This window comes from Schistocerca serialis, chromosome 3 (genome assembly GCF_023864345.2).
Source record: "Schistocerca serialis cubense isolate TAMUIC-IGC-003099 chromosome 3, iqSchSeri2.2, whole genome shotgun sequence".
Taxonomy (NCBI): Eukaryota; Metazoa; Arthropoda; class Insecta; order Orthoptera; family Acrididae; genus Schistocerca; species Schistocerca serialis.
Window position 1 is genome coordinate 980,244,949 of NC_064640.1, and position 24,881 is coordinate 980,269,829.

Here is a 24,881-nt window from a genome sequence, read left to right on the forward strand (position 1 = left end):
TCTTATTTTGATCTGCAGCTCAGTGACCAGGACAAATGTGGGCTCCACACAAAGTATGCAGGACATGAACCAAACAACCTGAACAGTCGATTGAGAGGGGTTATCGGACCAAACAGCGAGGTCATCGGTCCCACAATTCCAAAGTTACTCAAAGAAGAGAGAGGGCCCACTAAAAGTAGATGGATCCCACCAGGGGGGGTGGGTCAACTATAAAATGAGGAAGTTAAAACACACACAGTAGAAGGTATAAAAGGTTAGACCAAACGTAAAAACTGGAAAAAAAAGAGCAGTATTTCCACAGGGGAGTAGCCATGCAATCCCAGAAGGAGAAAACATGAAGAGAGGCAAGGCCCCTTGCTGTAGGAGTAATGCATAACCTTATATCTGGAAATAAAAACCACTTTCACAGAGGAAACTGAGGACCAGTTCAATAATCTGTTAATTGTCTGCTAATATTAAAAGGAATCTGGAAGACTACACTTAGTACGAAGGGCCAAAAGAAGGGGACATTCTACCAATACATTGGATACCGTCAGTCTGGCTCCACAACCACACTGTGGGAGTGGTTCATTACACAGAAGGAAACAATGGGTGAGCCTTATATGACCAATGTGTAGACGGCATAAGACAGTGGACTCCTTCCAAGAGGAGGAGAAGGAAGAGCACCAAACTGCAGTAGTCTCCTTGATTGTGCAGTTTATTACTGGGAGCAGCGGCGCACCAGATGTCATTCCACTTTTGGGCAAAGAGAGATTTGACATAGATCCACATATCTGCAGCTGGAGTCGTGAAAGGGTAGGTGGGGTTAAGTACCAGCTTCTTTAGCCAAACGGTGCATCCGTGAACCAAATGAGGTTGAAGATCATGAGTAGATGTTGCCTCTGTGTAACATCCACGTGTCGAATCATCTAATTGTGGATGGAATCGGACCTGGGGCCATGTCGGGTGAAGTAAGAGCCTGCAAGAATTCCCATTCAGTGAAGGGTTCATTATAGGGTTCAGCTTGGTGAGGGTTGAAACAGAGGGGGGTCTGTTCAACTCGGTGTTTTTGGCAGAGAAAGGTAGCAGGACTGGGAGAGGACACCAATGCTGTTTCAAAGTGTGTCGTGAGGTGTTCTGCAAGGACCAATGGATCAGTACACACAGCACCTTGGAGGATAAGGCCCTGGGCAGTTGACTGTCATTGATGGCCCAGAAGATTACGGAGCTTGGACCAAACCTGCAATGAAGAGGTATACGTCCCCAGGGAAGAAACATAGCGCTCCCAGCATTTCTTTTTACTCTGCTTAATAATGTAACAAGCCTTGGCATGGAGACACTTAACAGTGAGGAGGTTGGCCTGTGAAGGGTGTTGTTTAAATCACTGCAGCACCCGTCGGTGGTCCTGGACAGCAATTGCTATGTCCTTCACCCACCACAGTATTGGTTGACGACGAGGGGGACCTGTGGATAGGGGGACAGCATTGCCATCAACATGAAGAATAGTGGTAGAGATGCCCTGCACAACTTCAACAATGCAATTTGAGATATACGTGTCAAAGTGCACAGCAGACATATATGAATGCCTATTGGCTCTGCACAAAGCCCAATGTGGGGGCTCACCTGCCTGGCAGCGGCACGGAAATGGTAGAATCACCGGAAAGAGGTCACTGCCACAAAGATCATCATGGGGTGACCAAAACACAGAAGCCAGGAGAACAGGGGAGGAGATTGTGAGATCGATAGCAGTAAAGGTGCCATGAGTGGCACTGAAGTGGGTAGGGGAACCATTACTGAGGAGACACAAATCAAAGTCTGTAATAAGTTGTTCAATTAGAAGACCCTTACCTGTCAAAGTGGCACTCCCCCCACACGGGGTGGTGTGCTTTTGAAGTCCCTGAGGAGGAGAAACTGGGGCAGGAGTTGCCGTATTAAGGTAGACAGTACAACATAAGGAAGTGGCCTACCTGGAGGGAGGTAGACACAGCAAACTGTGATTGCCAGAGTCATTTGAAGTCTTATCATTATTGCTTCCAGGTCAGTATGAAGAAAGATCCAGTCCCTAATGACATAAGTGTGAACCAAAGTGCAAACCCCTCAAGACACAATCCCGGGGCAGGCCCGGTTCTGACAGAATGCCTGATAGCCACAAAACATTGAAAAGTGGTCATCACAAAAGTGTGTTTCTTGAACAGCAAGAAAGAACACAGAGTAGGAGGAAACAAGGCACTGTATTTCTGGTGGTGGTAGTGGTAAGTTCCTATGGGACCAAACTGCTGAGGTCGTCAGTCCCTGTATTTCTGGTAGGTGGTGATGATATCCATTGCAATTCCACTAGAGTATCATGTCATGCGAGTTCATGTTAGACATAAAGAAGCCAACAGGAGGTCATGTCACTCGGTCAGTGGTCATCACCAGTGAGAATGGGGTGACATCCATAAAAACTGGGTCGGATTCGGGATGAGGAAAGGGGGAGGGGGTGGCAAAGCTCCCCAGGAAGCCTCATCCTTTGACTTGCGCTGCTTCTTCTTCTCCCTCAGAGGCATTATCAGTAAGGCAATCAGTGACAGTGCGGTTGGGATCAGACAGAGGGGGAGTGGCTTTGGGGCCCTCTGAGCATGGGTCTTTCGTCCGACCCATGGGTGCAAGCTTCCTATCCTGAGAACGCCGGGAAGTGGTGTTCCAAGAGGGAGCCCCATCCTTAGCAGGAGCCAGAGAAGGGGATGCCTTCCCAGGCCAAGGAGGAGGAGTGGTTCCTGCATGGGAAGGGCCAGAAGCTGCCTATAATGAAGAAAGGGAAAGGTGGGAGGATGGGTGTAAGGGGCTGGATGACGAGGGGGAGACATAACTGAGGCCAAGGTACAGGAGAAATTTACAGTGTGAAGTCTGTCAAACTTCTTCTGGGCCTGAAACGGTCAAGGATTTTTTCCCTGAATTCTTTTTTCCTTCATGTACACTGGACACATCCGGTGAGCAGGGAGAATGGTTGGTTGGATTGGGATATAAGGGACCAAACTACAGGGTCATCAATCACTTTTTCCTGACATAAGCAAGGCTCAAGGTACAAAGGTACAAAAATACCCAACACCACACCTAAAAAGAAAACGAATGGAACGAACAAAAAATGGGGAAAACATACACTACAAGGAAAACTGGAAAAAGGTATTAAAACCATAGAGCATATGGTCTGGGCTGGCTGATCACAATAATAAAAGAGGATGAGCTAGCCACTCTGTAATACATTAAAATATCCACCCCAAAAAGACAAGGCAAGATGAACAGAATTAGGGAAAAGGCAACCAACAAGACAAACAAATGCAAAGAAAGTGTGACAGAGTTAAAATGGAGGGAGGGTGGCAACCTCAGAGAGAAGGCTAAAAGCCCACCCTTAGCTGGTACGATAAAAACCTCCCTCACGAATAAAACATATAACTAAATTTGCTGTTGAGGCATTGTTGCCCAACACCAAAGGTAGGGTGCTAGGAATGTTGAAAGTCCGCCGCAGAGGGGCTAAAAGACGGCAGTCCAACAAGATGTGGATGACAGTCATATGAGAGCCACGGTGACACTGAGGTGGGTCCTAGCGACATAAGAGGTAGCCATGTGTTAGCCACATATGGCCAATGCAGAGCCGGCAGAGAACCACATTGGAGGTCTTTCACACTTTCGATGTCCCCTTAAGGGCACATAGTTTGTTGTGCATACTGAGATTATACCATTCCATCTCCCACAGCTGAAAAACCTTGCAGCATAATAATGATTGCAGGTACAGGGACGCCGATCTCCAGAAGTGGTTTCCATGTAGCCTGTTTGGCCAGCCTGCCGGCAAGTTTATATCCTGGGATTCTGACATGGCCTGGGGTCCACACAAACACCATGGAACAACTGGACCGTTCCAGGGCATAGATGGACTCCTGGATGGTCGCTACCAAAGGATGGCGGGGGTAGCACTGGTCAACAGCTTGTACGCTGCTCAAGGAGTCAGTACAGAGAAGAAACAACTCAGCAAGGCATGAGCGAATGGGCTCAAGAGCATGAGAAATGGCCACCAGCTCTGCAGTGAAAATACTGCACCCATCTGGAAAGGAGTGCTGATGAATATGTCCTCCACGAACATATGCGAAGCCAACGTGACCATCTAGCCATCAGTGTAAACCACTTAATGGTCCTGGTACATGTCAAGAATCGAGAGGAAGTGACAGCAGAGAGCTGCGGGATTAACTGAGTCCTTAGGACCATGTAAAAGGCCCAGGCGAAGATCCGGCCTAGGTGTACACCATGGCGGTGTACGTGAATGGACCTCGAGTATAGGTGGTAAAGTCAAAGACTCCACTTCAGACAGAAGAGACTGTACGTGAATGGACCTCAAGTATAGGTGGTAAAGCCAAGGACTCCACTTCAGACAGAAGAGGTCGGACGTGAACCACAATCTTAAGCCCTGACCTGGGCCTCCGATGCAGGAGATGAACCGCCATGGATGAGACGCTAATTCGGATGCTCAGGAGAACTACGAATGTGTGCAACTTAGCTGGCAAGCGGTTGTGCATGGCTAACCTTCAATGGAGGGACTCTAGCCTCCACCAGGATGCTGGTCACCGGACTCGTCCTAAAAACTCCTGTTGCCAGTCGAACGCCACAGTGGCGCACTAGGTCGAGTAAACGCAACGCTGAGGGCACCGCCAAACCATAAACCAGATTCCCATAGTCAAGGCGGGAATGACAAGAGCTCTGTAGAGCTGCAGCAATGTAGAGCGATCTGCACCCCAGTTGGTGTTGCTCAGGCAGTAGAGGGCATTGAGGTGCCACCAGCACTTTCGCTTAAGCTGACTAAGATGTGGAAGCCATGTCAATCGGGCATCGAAAACCAGTCCTAAGAATTGATATGTCCCCACTACAGTGAGTGGATCATCATTAAGGTAAAATTCTGGTTCTGGATGAACAGTACGATGCCAACAGAAGTGCATGACACACGACTTCGCAGATGAAAACTGGAAGCCGTGAGCTAGAACCCATGACTGTGCCTTGTGGATGGCTATCTGTAGGTGCCGCTCAGCAACACCAGTACTGGAGGAGCAGTACGAAATGCAGACGTCATCTGCATACAGAGAAGGTGAGAAAGACAGCCCTACAGCTGCTGCTACACCATTAATGGCCACTAAAAATAGAGATACACTCAATACAGAGCCCTGCGGCACCCCATTCTCCTCAATATGGGGGGAACTATGGGAGGCACTAACTTGGACACGGACAGTATGGAGGGATAGGAAATTTTGAATAAAAATCGGGAGTGGGCCCCGGAGACCTCACTCATATAATGTGTCAAGGATATGATGTCGCCAGGTCGTGTCATAAGCTTTTCGTAAATCAAAAAAGGCTGTTCTGATGGCAGACTCGAGGGAAACTAGATTATCAAGGGTAGAGCGACCCTGGAAGAAACTGCCCTGGCATGGAGCCAGTAGGCCATGTGACTCCAAGACCCACCACAACAGCCGTCTTACCATACCTTTAACAGCTTACAGAGAATGTTGGTGAGGCTGATGGGCCAATAGCTATCCACATCAAGCGGGTTTTTACTGGGTTTGAGCACTGGAATGATGGTGCTCTCCCGCCCTTGCAATGGAAAGACGCCAGCGTACCAGATCCGGTTGAAGATGAGGAGGAGATGTCACTTGTAGTCGGACAAGAGATGTTTGATCATCTGACTGTGGATCCGATCTGGCCCAGGAGCTGTGTCAGGGCAATGTGCAAGGACACTGAGGAGCTCCCACTCTGTAAATGGAGCACTGTGATGTTCAGTGGACAAGAGGGCTTTCCTTTCCACCCGCCGTTTGAGTGTGTGAAATGCTGGGGGATAATTCTCTGACGCGGAGGCTCGAGCATGATGCTCGGCAAAGTGCTCGGCAATTGTGTTTGCGTCGGTAGATAACACACCACTGATGTTAATGCCAGTAACACCTGCCAGTGTCTGGTGCCCACAAACACGTCTGATCGTCCAGACTTGGGAAGGTGACGTATGGTACCCAATGGTCGAGACGTACCTCTCCCAACATGCCTGTTTCCGTCTTTTCATAAGCTGGCGAATATGGGCATGGAGCCTTTTAAAAGCTATTGGGTGCTCTGGGGAAGGGAGCCGCTTTTGTCGCTGGAGAGCTCACCGACGCTCTTTAATGGCCTCAGTGATTTCCAGCGACCACCAAGGTTGCCCAACACCAAAGGTAGGGTGCTAGGAAGATTAAAAGTCTGCCACACAGCAGCTAAAAATGGGCAGTCCAACAAGATGTGGATGACAGTCATATGTGAGCCACAGTGAAACTGAGGTGGGTCCTCGCGACGGAGGAGGTAGCCATTTGTTAGCCACATATGGACAATGCAGAGCCGGCAGAGAACCACATTGTATGGACAATGCAGAGCCGGCAGAGAACCACATTGGAGGTCTTTCACACATTCGTAGTCCCCTTAAGGGCACATAGTTTGTTGTGACTTTCACCGGGGGGCACCCTAAAGAACAAGGGATCGTGTTTTCCACTGCAGAAACGATCATTCTAGTGGCCTACTCAACTACCACATCGGTGGTGCCATGTGGGGGAGATTCAACAGTGACAGCAGAGGTGAAAGCTTCCCAGTCTGCCTTGTTTAAAAGCCCACCTTGGTAGACATCCAGGGGAATGGCGCTGGGGGAGTGACAGGAAGATGGGAACGTGGTCACTACCGCACACGTCATTGTGGGCTCTCCAGTGGACAAATGGGAGAAGTCCTGGGCTGCAGAGGGATAAATCAATGGCCAAGTAAGTGCCATGAGCCACACTGAAAGGTGTGGAAGCACCTGTATTTAAGAGGCAGAGGTCGAGCTGAGGCAGGAAATTTTCGACATCTCTACTACGGCCAGTAAGCACAGTGCTACCCCACAAGGGGTTATGGGTGTTAAAATCTCCCAAAAGTAGGAAAGGTTTAGGGAGTTGATGAATCAGTGTAGCCAATGCATTCTGGGGTACTGCACCATCTGGAGGAAGATATACATTGCAGACACTTACTTCCTGTGTTGTCATCCTGACAGCCACAGCTTCAAGAGTGGTTTGAAGGGGCACAGGTTCACTGCATACTGAGTTCAGGACACAGACACAAACTCCACCTGACACACTATTATAGTTGCTACGGTTCTTGCAATATCCCCTATAGCCGCGAAGGGCAGGGGTCCGCGTTACCAGGAACTAGGGTTCCTGGAGGGCAATGCAGCAAGCAGGTGTAAAGCTTACCAGTTGCTGTAGCTCAGCCAGGTGGTGGAAAAAACTGCAGCAATTCCACTGGACGATGATGTTATTGTGAGGATGGGACAGCATGAAGCCTGCAAGGAGGCAGGTTACACCTCAGAGCCACCTGCTGCCACCAATTGAGTATTTGTATCCATTTCAATTGTGGACGAGGCATCAGTGAGATATAGATCCTCAGGGGATGCTGAGATCTCCACCTCATCTGCAGGTGCAGAATTGGTAGGGAGTGGTGGTGTTGGGGGCCACCGGAGGGTCCTTTTTCTTAGCAGACTTCTTTGTTTGCTTGCCCTCTCGCTTCTCTTTGGGGCTTGCTGGGAGAACTACTCTGAAGTAGCTTCAGGCACAGACGATGACAGTGAAGCTCTTCGTCTAGCAGCTTTCGGCTCCTTGAGCCACTGGCGAGTGTCTGCTGTGGCATTAGTGGAGAGATCGTGAGAGAGGGTCCCAAGGGAACCCTTCCACATGAGAGGACCTGGAGGAGGCTGTTGCTTCTCCAGGTGGGGGGAGAGGTCTGACGTCCCCTGCACTTGGGGGAGCCTTGCTCCAGAAGTCGGTACTCTGGGAGCACTGGAAGGAGATTTTCCCCCTACCACCAAGGGGACGGATATATTCTGGAGACCTTGAGGCCCCACTGTTCGTGGCACAGAGTTTGGTACGACTGGTACTTGTGATGGCAATGGTAATGTAGCTGCAGCGTATGTGGACGTCAACCAAATGGGGTGTAATCGTTCAAATTTACGTTTAGCCTCTTGGTAAGTCAACTGGTCCAGGGTCTTGTACTACATGATTTTCTGCTCCTTTTGGAGTACCATGCAATCTGGCGAGCAGGGGAAGTGCTTGAAACAAATGGGAGGGAGTATCTGGATGCAGTGGATGTCCAGTCTCGAAATGTGAAGTTGGAAATGCAGTGGGAAGACATGTGCCTGAATTTCCAGCACTTACAGCACTGCATAGGGGGAGGGACGTATGGATTATCATCACAACGGTAAACCATCACCTTCACAGGCAATGAATCAACCTCAAAGGCCAAGATGAAGGCACTGGTAGCAACCCTGTTGTCTTTGGGACCCCTGTAAACACGCCAGATGAAATGAACATCCTGCCATTCTAGATTTGTGAGGAGCTTGTCATCAGACTGCAAGAGGAGGTCGCGATGGAAAATACTTCCCTGGACCGTGTTGAGGCTTTTATGGGAGTGACAGAAAGAGGAATATCACCCAGCCAGTCACAAGCAAGTAACACCCGGGATTGGGATGGGGATGCTGTCTGAATCAAGACTGCACTGCTTCTCATCTTGGACAGTGCTGTCACTTCCCCAAACTTATCCTAAAGATGTTTAACAAAAAACTGAGGCTTCATAGGTAGAAAGGAGTCCCTGTCCATTCTGCTACAGACTAAATACCGAGGGGAATATGGCTCTCTTCTTCCTGTAGCCCTACATTCCTCCCATGGGGTACCGAGGGAGGGAAATGATTTAGGGTCATATCTGTCAGCATTGTACTCAATCTTGCCCTTCTTAGAGAATGCTGGCCCCATACAGTCACCAGCAAGAGATGACTTAGTCCGCTTCATTGGGGGTCATCCACCCTGATGCCACCCACTCCAACCAGGGGCTCTCCCCATGGGCGCCACCCAGCCACAGCAAAGGCCAACTGGCATGATGGCCGTTGCCAGGAGTCCTGATGACCCAGGAAGACAGGCATCTACTCCTTGGCATATGTGGGGAGTTTACAGCTCAGGCATCAGCAGTGCGATCCGTGTTGTCAGGGGCTTCCACCAATTGGGTACATGATGGTCCTACCACAACAGACTGGCTACCGTGCTGGATATTGGGAGCAGACAAATCCAATATTGTCATGGGGGTGAAAAAGGACAGGAGACAACGGAAGAAGATGACATACCCTGGAAATTGTCAACGCTCAAATAGTTGAATTGCAGGTGGAAACGCAAAGCAGTGACAAGAGGTTCAGTAGATCGAATCTAAGGGCACTATGGATAGCTCATGCACCATGTAAGGTGTCCTTCCCCATATTGAACGCACTTCTGTAGAATTTGAAAGTGGCAGGTCAAACCATAAAATGGGACCTGAACTTTTAGGGCCGAAAAGTGAGAGACTCCTTTTAGTCACCTCTTACGACAGGAAGGGATACCTCGGGCCTATTCTAACCCCCAGACCCGCAGGGGGACAGTGCAAGGGCTTCCCACATGAAGAGTGTGGCCACAGTTACCACAGATGAGGGTGGCATTGCATGGCCAAACTTGAGGCAATGAAAGCAAAGCATGGGAGGTGGGATGTACGGTTTCACATTGCATCTGTACACCATTACTTTGACCTTCTCAGGCAGGGTATCCCACTCAAATGGCAGGATGAAAGTGCAAGTGTCTACATGAGGGTCCTGAGGGCATCTCTGACAACGCCAGACGAAATGAACACCACGTTGTTTCAGATTAGACCTAAGTCCATCATCAGACTGGAGGAGAAGGTCCCTATGGAAGATTACACCCTGTGTCATATCGAGTGAGGAGCGACAGTCACAGGGATGTCGCCTAAATGGTCGCAGGCACAGAGGGTGGCAGACTGACTGGCAGAAGTTGTCTTTATAAGGAGAGAGGCAGATCTCATCTTGCTTAATGACTCAACTTCAACAAACTTGTCTTCAATATGTTCCACTAACAAAAGGGGTTTAGTGGTGGCAAAAGTCTCCCGTCAGTCCTACTACAGACCAGGATGCAGGGAAAGGGTTTCACCTCAAGCCGGCAGGCCTGGCCCTTCTCCCATGGGGTAGCCAAGGAGAGTAAGGCTGGGAATGCAGAAACAGCAACTGAGACGTAACTATGTCGAGGAAGAAATGTGACCGCAGAAGAGCAGCCAGAGAGTTTAACACGTTTCATGTTCCAAATGTCTGCCCTAGTACCACCCACTCCTAACAGAAGCTCGTCTTGTGGGCGCCACCCAGCCACAGCAACAGCTGCCTGGCAAAATGGTCATTGCCAGGAGTTCCGATGGCCTGAAAAGATGGGCAATCACTGCTAGGCTTACACAAGGCCTTCACAGCATGGGTACCAGCAGTGTAATCCCTGTGGTGTCAGGGGACTCAGCCAAATGGGTACGCACCACCACACGGACTGGCTACCGAGCTGATGGCCTAGCAAGGAGGCGAATGGGCTATGGCCGGGGAGGGAGGGGAAGGGGGGAAAAGGGACAGGAAGAGGGTGAGGAAGAGGGGGAGAGGAACCCATGCCAAAGATGCTAGGGAGGGAGTTCTTCCCCATGTAGCTCACACTACAGATTTCAAATTTAGAGATGGAGGTCAAACCCCTGAGGGGGACCAAAAAAAAAAAACATCCAAAAAGGAAGAGGAAAAGCAACCAACCAAAACTGCAGGATAAAGCAAAGACATGAGGATAGCTGGGCCAACATGAAGAACACCACGAGAGGGACAGGAAGGGGCCAAGGGATAGGAACAAGGAAAGGGAAGGTGAAGGTAAAGCAGCCCACAAAAGAATAAAGGCTGCAATAGCTTGGGGACCCGTGTGCACTACACACATACCCACATAAGAGTGGTAGGCCTCCTTTAGGGTGTCCACGATATGGTGAACAAAGTAACCATGGAACAGACTTATTTTTGCTTCCGCAATCTGACAGGGTATAATGTAAGAAACAGGCACAACACAAAATACGTAAACATTCCATTTGCTATTCTGCCCATGTCCCACGGTTCAAATGTCCTTGTCCCTAAAAGACCAGACAACTTTTCTGCATCTACATCTAAATCAGAAATCTGCAGTAGTGACACAGGTAGTGACTACGAACCACACGATACTTCAAACATATCCAGACCTTCAACTCGAGCAAAATTGAATGATCGTAATCTCGGGCTCTCAAAGGAATCTGCAGAAATACTGGTTTCAGGGCTTAATGAATAAAATTGCTCTGTATGAAGACTTCATACAGTTGGTACAGAAAACGAGAACTAGAATTTGCTCCATATTATTCAGAAGAAGATGAACTAATATTTTGTAACAACATCCAGCAAATGATGCTTAGGATGGAACTACCTAATTATAACCCTAATGAATGGAGACTTTTTATTGATGTATCAAAATGCAGTTTGAAGAATGTCCTCCTACATAATGGGAATTTATTTGCTACACTTCCAGTTGGTTATGCTATGATTTGCAAAGAGTTTAATGATAATTTGGAACCACTACTGACTAAGACAAAATATGAAGAACATAAATGGCAAGTGTGTGGAGTTTTCAAAGTTATCTCACTCCTGTTGGGTCAACAGTTAAGTTCTACAAAACAACCATGTTTCATTTGCGAATGAGACAATCGATCAGTGGCACAGCACTGGGTTCAGAAGGAATGACCCCGAAGACAAGGATGTTGGTTCAAAAAATTGTAAGAAGAGTCTTACTGAGGCATTTGATGTACTCTTACCGTCTGTCCATATTAAATTAGGGCCCATGAAACGATATGTTTAAGCCTTGGACAATGAAGGGCACTGCTTCTTGTGCATTAGTGAAAAGTTCCCTGCTTTAAGCAATACAAAAGTGTAAGAAGGTATATTTACAGGTACAGATATCAGGAAGCTGCTTTGTGATGATACTTTTGACAGAAAAATTAATTCCGAGATACAGTTACAAAGTTTCTAGGTAACACAAAAGACCCAGAGTACAAATACTTGGTGAACAAAATGTTGAATGCAGTCAAGGAACATTGATGTAATGTGAGCCTCAAGGTCCACATGATACCTTCTCACTTGGAATACTTTCCTAAGACCCTTGAGGATTACAGTGAAGAACATGGGGAGAGATTCCACCAAGATCTCAGGGAATTAAAAACGAGATACCAAGGTAGCAGGAGCATCACAATGCTCACCAACTACTTTTGAATGATGATAAGGGACACATCTAGAAGGGCTTATAAAAGGAGGCCAAACAGAAGAAGCTTCACATGTAAAAAACAAGCTCATAGTGCGTCTTTGCTAATCTAACTGTATGTTTTACAACAAATAAGTTGTCTCTAAAATCTCAGTGTACATACGGTGACAAGTATGTATGCTATGATGGTTTTGCGTGAAATTTTCTAACTTACAAAATGTTAATTTTTGTTTATAAACATGTGGCTTGTAGAGATACATAAAATCGACAATACTTAAATATTTAGTCATTTCTAACAGTGAATGCATTATTATTTTTCTTAAAACACTGTAAGGGAAGTGTGTCTTAAATCCACTGCATCTGTGTATTGAATGTTACACTAATCTCTGTTCTGGAAAGAAATCTGAGATGATGCAAGGAAACATTTACAGATTTAGATTCAGCACACCTGAAATATATTAAGAGACACCTCAAAATTTGTGCATTGTTCTGAATGTGAAAATTTGTTGCCCAGTGTTATGGATGAATGATATTTTGAATTGTCTTTAAAGCTAAATCCATACTCCGCAAGCCACCTTACGGTGTGTGGCTGAAGGTACCTTGAGTACCTCAATTGGTTCTCCCATCTATTCCAGTCTCGTATTGTTCATGGAAAGAAAGATTGTCGGTATGCCTGTGCGTGGGCTCTAATCTCTCTGGTTTTATTCTCATGGTCTGTTCGCCAGATATACGTAGGAGGGAGCAATATACTGCTTGACTCCTCAGTGAAGGTATGTTCTTGAAACTCGAACAAAAGCCCGTACCGAGCTACTGAGTATCTCTCTTGCAGAGTCTTCCACTGGAGTTTATCTATCATCTCCGTAATGCTTTCGCGATTGCTAAATGATCCTGTAATGAATTGCGCTGCTCTCCATTGGATCTTCTCTCTCTCTTCTATCAACCCTATCTGGTACGGATCCCACAGCGGATATTCAAGCAGTCGGTGAACAAGTGTACTGTAACCTACTTCCTTTGTTTTCCGATTGCATTCCCTTAAGATTCTTCCAACGAATCTCAGTCTGGCATCTGCTTTACCGATGATTAATTTTATATGGTCATTCAATTTTAAATCACTCCTAATGCCTACTCCCAGATAATTTATGGAATTAACTGCTTCCAGTTGCTGACCTGCTATATTGTAGCTAAATGATAAAGGATCTTTCTTTCTATGTATTTGCAGCACATTACACTTGTCTACATTGAGATTCAATTGCCATTCCCCACACCATGTGTCAATTCGTTGCAGATCCTCCCGCATTTCAGTACAATTTTCCATTGTTACAACCTCTCGAAACTCCGGGAGGTGGGGGACATGTTTTGAAAAGATCTTTGATATGCAGCAACATGACCGCTGCATATTTTTGTGTTTAGAAAGTATAAATTCGAATTCCAACAGCAAAAGTTAATGGTTTAAGTTACTGTACACAGTGTTGCTACAAGAAAAGCAAAGCTTTTGTATACAATATTTGTCTCAAAGATTAATAAGCTACAGGAGAAGCTAAGCTTTCACATATAATGTTGATCTGTTTAGGGCATGTTACACTTTAAGATACATCGCACAAATACGCCAGTAAAATTTTTAATACCAATATAAATCTCTGCTCTTCTGGGCTCGAAATTCTTCTAAATGGCTCGTCATCAAAGCATTGATTTGCCGGCCACGGTGGCCGAGTGGTTCTAGGCGCTTCAGTCCGGAACCGCACTGCTGCTACGGTCGCAGGTTCGAATCCTGCCTCGGGCATGGAGGTGTGTGATGTCCTTAGGTCAGTTAGGTTTAAGCAGTTCTAAGTTCTAGGGGACCGATGACCTCATATGTTAAGTCCCATAGTGCTCAGAGCCACTTGAACCATTTATGAAAGAGTTGATTTTTAAATGAAAGCAAACGCGCTGTGATTTAATAAATTCATCGTACATTCTCGCACATAGTTCATCTAGCATAAAAGGAAATTTACTTTGAAAATAAAGCTTTTCGACCCACAATTTACAATATTTTCCCGTGAGCTGTTAGAAATAGATTCATTTCAGCAGTTGCCACAGAGCACCAGACAAATAGGCGTCACTGCGCTTGCGCAGCTATGGTGAGGAAGCCTGTATTTTCGTGAAACATTAAAAGATCTAACTTACATAACGTCATAAAAGAAATGAGACATCAGAGGGTGTTCCAAGAGTGTCAGAATTTCGTGAACCATACTAAAATGCATAGTTCATACCTGATATTGTTTTCACCAAGTTTTTCTCCATATTTTTATATATATATTCGAAAATACCATCCCTCTGAAAAAATGTACAGTGAATATTAGTAGTAATTACAAGAAAAGGAAAACAAAGGAATGGTATACTCCACAGTTAGGGCAACTGAAAAATACTGTTATGCTGTATTCTAGTCTGTACAAAACCAGTAAATCAGAACTGTATAAAGAACTGTGTGCTAAAGCTAAATACAAGTATAGGAAGGGAATAAATGAAGCAAAGAAACTGCATAACATAGAATGAGCCCAAAAAATATACTAAAATAGTGAAAAATTTCAAACCTTCAGTTAGTGTTGATTACTATGATATGTCATATAATTTGTTGAAAGATGTTACTGATTATGTGATTTATCCTTTAACTTTTTGTGTTAACAAATGCCTAGTTGAAAGTAAGTTCCCCGACACACTAATAATTTCTAGAGTTGTGCCCATATATAAAAAATGGGAAAAGAACTGTCCCGCTAGTTACAGACCTATATCCATTACCCCGGTTTTTTCAAAAAATTTAGAAACAATTATGTATGAGCAAGTTAGTGTCTACTTGGGTAAACTAAATATAATTAGTGATAAACAGTTTGGATTTAGGAAAGGTAAATCCACAACAGACGCAATGGACTCCCTCGTAAAAATAGTCCTAGATGTGTTCAAAGCTAGGGACTATGCCCAGGCTACATTTTGTGACCTGAGCAGAGCCTTTGACTGTGTAGAGCATGACACTGTGCTGAATAAGCTAGTTACTATGGTTTTGATGACAACAGTATAAATATGTTCAGGTCTTTTCTAGAGAACTGTCAACAAGTTGTGTGCATTGGTAGGAAGAAATCGAATTTGGTTCATGTTAGGTATGGAGTGCCTCAAGGGTCGGTGCTTGGACCTTTACTGTTTATATTAATGATTAATGACCTGCTCTCATTCATAAAATTCTCACACAAATTTTCTACATAAAAGCTCTGATCTAGGTACACTAAAAACACTGACCGAAAATACCCTTGCTCAGTCCTCATTATGGTTCAAAGCTAATGGCTTCTTACTAAATGAAAACAAAACCCAGACACTTTACTTTAGCCTCAAAGAGACCCCTAAATACCAAGAATTAGAAACTGTAAAATTTTTAGGTGTTACTATTGACAATAAATTGACATGGGAACCACATATTAAAAATATATTATCTAGGCTTTCGAGAGTTATTTATCTAATTAGAAATTTAAAAAGACATGTTCCCAATCACTAGATGTGAGATCAGCATATTTTGCCTTCTTCCAAAGCATCATCTCTTATGGAATCTTACTGTGGGGTAGTAGCTGTCATGTAAATGACATTTTAGTTTTACAGAAGAAAGTAATAAGAATAATAACGGATTCTAATAAAACAGAACATTGTAAACCTCTGTTTATTAAATTGCAGTGTCTTACAGTAGTTAACTTATTCATCTACAATGTTTTATTGACCATGGAAATACGGAAGCGTCCGATCCCACCCGTCTGCTTTGACCCATGACGTCACAAATATGGCGGAAACAAAAACAAACACACACACTTTCCACAAGAAGCCTAATGACGCTAACGGGACAAGCACGGGAAATGGGGTGTTTTGGGTGGGGGGGCAAACTAAATATAAACAAATTTAGACGCCTTGCGTACCTACAACGTGTAAGTGAAGACAGCCATGCATGAATACCGACCCACCTCCCAAGGGGTCCTAACCCCTGCAACCCATAGAAGATAAAGATGCTTCAGTAGCTGATTAGTGTTTTTTGTCTTTAAAAAAAAAAAAAAAATCTCACGGGATAGAACGAACAGATCAAAGATAAATATAATAAACTAAAACAGAAACTCGAGGAAACAGATAATTAAAATAAATAATAAGTGTTTTTAAATTTTAAAAAATCTTATGAGATAGAACGAACAGATCAGAAAAGTAAATAAAATAAGATAAAACGGAACTGGAGACAGCCACACTCAAACCAAACTCCGCGCCGTCATGACGTCACACACAACACCCTTACGTCACGGGTCAAAGCCGACGCGTTGGATCAGACGCTTCTGTCGACCCTTGACCATTAGAAACAATGTCTCTAATTTCATGTTGAAAAGTGATATTCATAGCCATAATACTAGAAACACATCATCTGTAGACGTGCCATATAATAGATTATCAAAATCGCAGAACTCCTACCTAGTTCTTGGACTAAGGATGTTTAGCGGACTACGTGCTGACTTTAAAGAACTGCCTGTAAATATTTTTAAAACTAGATTATACAAGCTACTAGTGAACAATCCATTTTACACCACTGATGAATTTTTTGAAGATGAAAATACTGTATTCTAACATGTACCTATTTTATGTAAACCAATTTACCTCGATATAGTAGTTTATGTAGATATATATGCTCTTTGTCTATTACTGTAATCAGCCAAACGAAAATAAAATTTTTACTACTACTATTATTATTATTATAAACGTCTCTCCAGCAAAACTTTACACCTGCTGTTTCCAATTATCCCTAGTTTATAAATTCCCTCTTTTACCCTACTTTTATTTTACGACATTCCTTTTCCTCAATCTCTCCATCTGTTTTTCCATATTGATTGCTGCCACAGACCAAACACAATGTGTACCTTTCTGTGCTTTACCACTACGATTCTACTTGTCACAATCAAATACAATTTTATACTTTTTCCTCTTGTTATAGCTAGGATTGTTTTCAATATTTGTGTTATAACTGTTTCTAAGTTTTTGATTCCATGTGCTATAGTGTTACATGAAATATGAACATGCATCGTTAGACACTACGGGACATTATGGCCATAATTTTCCAAGGAAAAATAAATAAATGTGGTACAAAATAACAATGGTACATGAAGTATTAATTGTGCAAAACTCTTCAGTAACGATTAAATGCGTGGCCTCATACCACATATGGAGAAAATATTTAGCAAATAAATACAGCACTACAAACACGAATGACAATTACTGCAAACTTTGACACTAATGTAACAATTTATGGACTAATAAAAGCATTTCAGCAACACCCAAAGTTTAATACGGGTCATAAAAAAGGTGGCATCTCAAAACTAACGAAGTCGTTTTTGCCTTACCATTTCTTCTATTCAAGTGAGACTTTACATACCAGTTCCACATTACACAGAGAGAAAGCAAAAACATTATGCGAAGACAATGCAACTAAGTTAGCAAACTAAAGGTTTATTAAGGCTCTTTATGGTTACGAAACTGTATTGACCTGAAACAACAGGAATGAAAGCATGCTTTGCATAGACATAAAACAGTAATATCACAATAAGAACTAACAAAATGAAAAATAACTACGGCAATACGGCCTTCGCTAACTTACTTTCTTTTTATGTTAACTCAATAGTTCATGATGTATCTAGTCTACATTTTTAAAAATAGGATCGGAAATAATAACATGAGAATGTTCTTCGCTCTCATACGGAACAAGCTGCATTATTATTTGAGATCTGGCGTATTACTCATGACTGTGGTGTCACGCTTCTCACTGTTTCGCTATCTATATGTTAAAACATATACCTACGACATAAATATGAATTGACATACAAAACTACCAAATTACGCGACCTGACTGAGAGACTCAGGCTATCACTGGTTTTTAATAAGTAGGCTATTTCATACGTCAACATTCACCTGAAAGATTGTCCGCCACCTAGCGTGTACTGCAGATTCAAATCTCTTCTCTTGCACAATAGTCGGTACCATGGCTCTTCAAGAAGGTTTATCATAATTATTTTCTAAAGGAGAATCAAATCAATGACATAAACAATACACAAAGCAACAACCTAACACGCTTCAATACCGCGCGAATTCGTCATTTGTTTTTACATATCGATAACCAAAGGTAATAAAATACATCGGCAGATATGAAACTTTCCAATTTTTCTGTTAAACATTTTGCATATATTTCATTACACGTAAGCTCAGTTGTTCATATATCCAAACTGTGCTCAATATAATACATGAATTTGGAGAGGAATGGTAGAATTCACATCGAACGATCGCCCACAAAATCCAAAGAAGTTCTCATCGAGTTTAAAGCCTGTTAATGAATGACACTACAATGAACACAATTAGTATCAAGAATCTCATGGACGAGAAACATCAGGGCTCGATGGAATTGCTATCAGATTCCGTAGTGAATATCCGACTGACTTAGCCCCTCTTTTAACCACAATCCGTCGAACAGAAAGCCATGGACAGTGTTTGGTAGAAAGCTCAGGTCACCTCGATCTACTAGAGGGGGAGGCAGAAATGAGCCACTAAACTACCGTCCAACATACTTGACATGCCCTCTTTATATAATCTCAGAATGTATTTTGAGCTCAAATATAATGAGCTTTGTAGAACAGAATGACCACCGTCATGTCAACTTTAATGGATTCTGAAAACATTGACCATGCGAAACGCAACTCGCATTTTTCTGACATAATCTGGTACATGAAGTACACTTCCCCACAAACCGTAACGGGACCTACATACGTTCTGTATTTATTGAAAATACTAGTCTGTCATCTCTTCAATGTACTGAAGCGACCTCACACCATCAATAATGCTGACAAAAATCGTTAGTTGACAATGCGGATTTAAAAGACTAAGATGTCGCAACACCCAAAAGTAAGCGTGTCTTGCAATTATATTAGCTATAGCTTGCAAATAACAGAAAACAGCGAAAAAGAGGAAATGGGTTCGAGAATGGTTGAAATCAAGGAGCGATTAGGCACATGTTAATATACTGACTATCCGAACCACGCACCCGAAAGATTTCGCACTTCTTTCTTGTAAGTGCTGCACCGTACCTGTATAACAAGTTATTAATGTTGAAACGAAATAAAACAGGGAAGCAAATACCATAATGAAAGAGGCAATCGCACTCAAGTAGAGATTAGGAATAACTGAGATTTCTGGCGACATGAAGGTCATTCAAATGCTCAAAGTTACTAAAATTCTATCGAAATTTGTGAAGCAACGATATGTCCAGGCAACTGACGTAAAACTTTTTTTTACGTTTTGTAATAATTAGGTGAAATTGTCATGAATTTTGCAGACCTCTTACTAGTCACTGTAGATATATGATGTATTTTTGGAAGCGGAAGCGTTTTTCCAAACTGCTATGTAATTCACCAACCTATACTATCCTACAGTAAGAAGTGTCATAGAGAATCCTCTGTTTATCATCCTAAAATGATGTATTCAATGGATACCCTCGCATAGGTGCATTAAAATTGTTTTATGTTAAAAGAGCACTTGAAAAACTGAATCTGAGGTGTGATATGAACAAGGGCGAATTGAAAACAAACAGTGCACACTAACGCCGTGCAGCTGATATATAAAGCTGTCAAGTGTCAACATATAAATGGAGAATATTATCAAACCGTCAATAACCGACCTCACATGTTCAGTATGTATTGACAATACTGAGAATATTTTGAAAGCTATCAATACTGCTAGTCCATATTTCTAGGAGGTAATGGCCTTGCCACGGTGGATGCACCGGTTCCCATCAAATCACCGATTTTAAGCGCTGTTAGGCGTGGCCGGCACTTGGATGGGTGACCGTCCAGGCTGTCATGAGCTGTTGCCATTTTTTGGGGTGCGCTCAGCCTCATGATGCGAACTGAGGAGCTACTCGACCGAATAGTAGCGGCTCCAGTCAAAGAAAATCATCATAACGACCGGGAGTGCAGTGTGCTCATCACATGCCCCTCTTACCCGCATCCTCAACTGAGGATGACACGGCGGTCAGATGGTGCCGATGGGACACTTGCGGCCTGAAGACGAAATGTGTTTTCCTAGAATTGACAATACATCAATATGCACCATTAGACAGTCAATGCATTAACAGTTTGACAATATTATTGAACATGTGAGGGCCTCTTAAGATAACTTGCTGAATATAAATGTAGATCATCTTGAGCTCCACAGATGATACTTGTTAATACTAGACAGATAAAAACCACAGCCAGTTTCATTCAAGAGCTCATCATCAGATTATTTGCAGCTGAACAAAATAAGAATTTCCGTAAAAGTTTTAGTAAGTTAACATACAAATGATAATCATTTAAATCACGCTGCCAACAGTCTTCAGAAGAAATCATCCCTGAGTTGTGCCAATATCAGATCTTATGAAGTCTAGGTAAATTCTAGTTATGTAACATTGTGTAAGCTGTGGAGTGTAAATTGCAGTTCTCACCCTCCCATTCATCATCTTGTTATCACCTCCATTAGGGATTTTTACCAAGCAAACAGTGAAGAAAAAGTTCAGTTATTCACCTCTTGAATGTTATATGCTGAGGTGACAAAAGTCATGGGATACCGCCTATTATCGTGTTGGACCTCATTTTAGCTAACATACTGTAGCAACTGGACGTGATATGGACTCAACAACTCTTTGGAAGAACCCTGCAGAAATACTGAGCCATCCTGCCTCTATAGCCGTCCATAATTGCAAAAGTGTCACCAGTGCAGGACTTTGTGGATGAACTGGCCTTTCGATTCAGTGGGATTCATGTCAGTAGATCTGGATGGCCAAATCACTTACTCGAATTGTCCAGAACGTTCTCGAAACCAATTGTGAACAATTGCAACCCGATGGCAATGCGCACTGTCATCCGTATAAATTTCACTGTTATTTGGGAACACGAATTCAATGAATGGCTGCAAATGGTCATCAGGTAGCCATACGTAGCCATCTCCTATCAATGATCAGTTCAGTTGGTCCAGAGGACCCAGTCCATTCCATGTAAACATAGCCCACACCATTGTGGACTCACCACCAACTTGCACATTGCCCTGCTGACAACTTGGGTCCATGGCGTTGTGGATCTGTGCCACACTCGAACCCTACCATCTGCTCTCACCAACTGAAATCAGGACTTATCTGACTAGTCCACGGTTTTCCAGTCGTCTAGGATCCAACCAAAATGGCGGCGAGCCCAGGAGAGGTGCTGCAGATGATGTCGTGCTGTCAGCAAAGGCACCAAGTCAGTCGTCTGCTGCCAAAGCCGATTAACGCTATATTTCGCCTCACTGTCCTAATGGATACGTTCGTCGTATATCCCACATTGATTTCTATGGTTATTTCACACAATGTTGCTTGTCAGCACTGAGAACTCTACACGAACGCTACTGCTCTCTGTTGCTAAGTGAAGGGTGTCGGCCACTGTGTTGTCCTGGGTGAGAGGTAATGGCTGAAATTTGGTATTCTCGACACATTACTGATGCTGTGGATCTCGGAATACTGAATTCTCTAACGATTTACGAAATGCAAGGCCCATGCGCCTCGCTCCAACTTTGAGTCCGCGTTCACAGTCTGTTAATTCCCGTGGTGCGGCCACAACCACGTCGGAAACCCTTTCACATGAATCATCTGAGTACAAGTGACAGCTCTGACAAAGTGCTGGCCTATTATACCTTGTGCACTCAATAATACTGCCACTTGTATATGTGCATATTGCTACCCTATGACATTTTTCACCTCAGTGAACACTGATAAGCCACACTAATATGACCACTGCCCACAACGACATTGGATGCTGCCTGCTGGCGTTGCAGGCACGTGACGCAGTAACAAAAGTATGTAAGTGGAGCAGATATGGACAGAGGATCACACTAACGAAGATATGGGCTGAAAATGGGGAAATCCACTGAGATAAGCTACTTTGACAAAAGGCAGGTTATTATTACACAGAGCCTATGAACGAGTATTTCGAAAACGGCGATGTCGGTCGAATGTTCACATGCTACTGTTGTGAGCATCTACGGAAAGATGTAGAAAAACAGTGAAAGTACCACTAGGTGCTAAACGGCTGGAGGTCGATGACTGTTCACAGAAAGTGGGATTCAGAGGCTTGTCTGCTCTGTACATTAGGAAAGATGGCGATCTGTGGCATCTCTGTAAAAGGTGCATATAGTTCACACATCTGCTGATGATAAATTTTTACAGGTGTGAGAAAAGGAGCATATAATCAAAGGTGTCCCTTAGGGTAGTGTATTGGATCCAATTCTGATCTTAAAATAGACGTGGTGATTATAATTAAAATTATAGGAATAACACCACCGGTCAGAATGACGTCAAATTGCAACAGAATATTATTGGAGAAAGGTGGAAAACGTGTGGCAGAAGAAAAATAAATAGTTACAAACTATAGCAATAGCTAGAGCTGTAAGCATCATGATTTAATTGTGGTCTACTACAAATGACAAATGAATCATACAACAATGTCTAAGGCATACGTTTGACGTTAAACAAACTGTACTACTTAGTGTGCATAGTTGTACAGGTGTGATAGTGTCGGTTACGTAAGCCCATCCACCACGGCAAGGTCATATCACATCGGATGGAAAAAATCGGTTTTTAATTGTCCTGAGGCCAAAAACCGAATAAAAGGCATCACTCACATCTGTTTTTAACTGACCTGAGGCCAAAAACAGCATGAAAAGCATAAATCAAATTCAAATCGTATTATTAATTGCCGTGTGACTGGCGCAAAACATGTTCAGTGTGCTGTCAATCACTTTCTGCAACAAGTTGAAATCGAGAAACAGCATGTTCCACAACTTATCAAAGTGTTTCCGGGATCACGTTCAAAATGTGTTGTGCAATGCGTGCTTTCAATGCAGATAAATTTGCAGTCAGAACACTGAACTTAACATCTTTCAGATAGCCCCACAGCCAGAAATCACACGTATTGAGATCAGATGATTAGAACGACCAGGCTGCAGGGAAATGGCGGTTGATAATTCTAGCATTTCCGAATGGGGCTTCAGTAGCTGCTTAACAGGATTTGCTATGTGAGGGGTGAACCATCATGCATAAAAATGATCCTATCCACACATCCACACTGTAGGAGAGCTGGAATGACATGGATGCGCAAAAGACACTCATAGTGATTACTAGTTATGGTACAGGTAACAGGATTGGAAGCACCTGTCTCTTCAAAAAAATATGGCAGTATGATAAATGATGCCGTAAACCCACACCACACAGTGAGCTTTTGTGGTGTCTGGCGGTGACACCACATTCCTCCCCCGCAAATCAGCGGACGGTTGTGGCATAAGGCTTCCGCCCGCCGTGGGGAGGACCCCATGTTGACGTATGCGACAAGGTGGAGAGCCTAACTACAGGCGAGGCTGTGCCACCCACACCCTGCCATTCGGACCGAGGGGAGCTAGGAAACGCCTGAAAACCTGCTCCAGGATGCACGCCAACATGCGGTGTATGCGCCCGTAGAGAGACAGAAGGGGCCGAAGGGTCGACCTCCATCGGGCCGGGGTACCCGACGGGCGAAGACGACATACGGTTCGGAGCGGGCAAGAGTTCCATGTTGGAGGACAACCGGTCACGGGAAGCGATCGGCGGCGCGTGACCCAGGGAGGCGCCCGGCGGTTGCAGCGACGCGTCCACTGCGGGCGTCGCCGGCGGGAGAACAGGCGGCGGCGGCGGCGGCGGCGGCGGCGGCGCGTCGCCATGGAGCAAAATGGAAGGCAGCGTCGGGAACACCTGGGGATGAGGCGAGCCAGTAGATGGGTCCCCAGGGCGCTGACCAGATGGCACCGTCGCTGAAAGCAGACGGGGAGCGGCAGATCCTGTGCGACGACAGAGGCGTAGCTGATTGAGATGCCGACGCACCTCACCAGAGGCCCCCGAAACCAGATACACAGCGCGGCCGAGGCAGCGAAGAATGCGCCCTTCGAGCCAACGCCTTGAACATCGATAGTTGCGATAGTAGACAACGTCGACAGGAGTAAAAGCAGGTGTCTGCCGCTGCACAGGAACCTGATGCGGCGGATGTAGCAAAGACATCAAGGTGCGATGACGGCGACCATGCAGCAACTCAGCCGGCGAGCGACCATCGCGGGGCTGAGAGCGATACGAGGACAAGAAGAGCAATAACGCGTCCTCCCGAGAATGCGACTCTGTTAACTTCAACATCTGTGACTTGAAAGTCCGGACAATCGTTCAGCGGCACCGTTTGACTGTGGCGAAAACGGCGCGGACGTCAGATGTTGAATGCTATTGGCCTTGCGGAATGACTGAAATTCTGCGGACATGAATTGTGGGCCATTGTCGGAAACAATAGTCTGTGGAAGACCTTCAATGCAAAACGATGCGGCAGCCGCCGCTCCACCGCTCACGCCAGACACCACACTTGCTAGGTGGTAGTCTTTAAATCGGCCGTGGTCCGTTAGTATACGTCGGACCCGCGTGTCGCCACTATCAGTGATTGCAGACCGAGCGCTGCCACACGGTAGGTCTAGAGAGACTTCCTAGCACTCGTCCCAGTTGTACAGCCGACTTTGCTAGCGATGGTTCACTGACAAAATAGGCTCTCATTTGCCGAGACGATAGTTAGCATAGCCTTCAGCTATGTCGTTTGCTACGACCTAGCAAGTGTGGTGTCTGGCGGTGACACCACAGCTTTTAAG

At 44.6% G+C, this 24,881-nt stretch overlaps 1 protein-coding gene across 1 annotated transcript in view; it reads right to left on the reverse strand.

Annotated features, from left to right (window-relative positions):
- The window catches only part of LOC126471422 (N-glycosylase/DNA lyase), a 57,609-nt gene extending 39,346 nt beyond the window's left edge, over window positions 1–18,263 (reverse strand). The window contains exon 1 of the mRNA XM_050099561.1: window positions 18,087–18,263. Coding sequence (XP_049955518.1) covers window positions 18,087–18,181 — 95 coding nt within the window. The 5' untranslated portion in view covers window positions 18,182–18,263. The remainder of the gene's footprint in view (window positions 1–18,086) is intronic.
- Window positions 18,264–24,881: the final 6,618 nt, after the last annotated feature.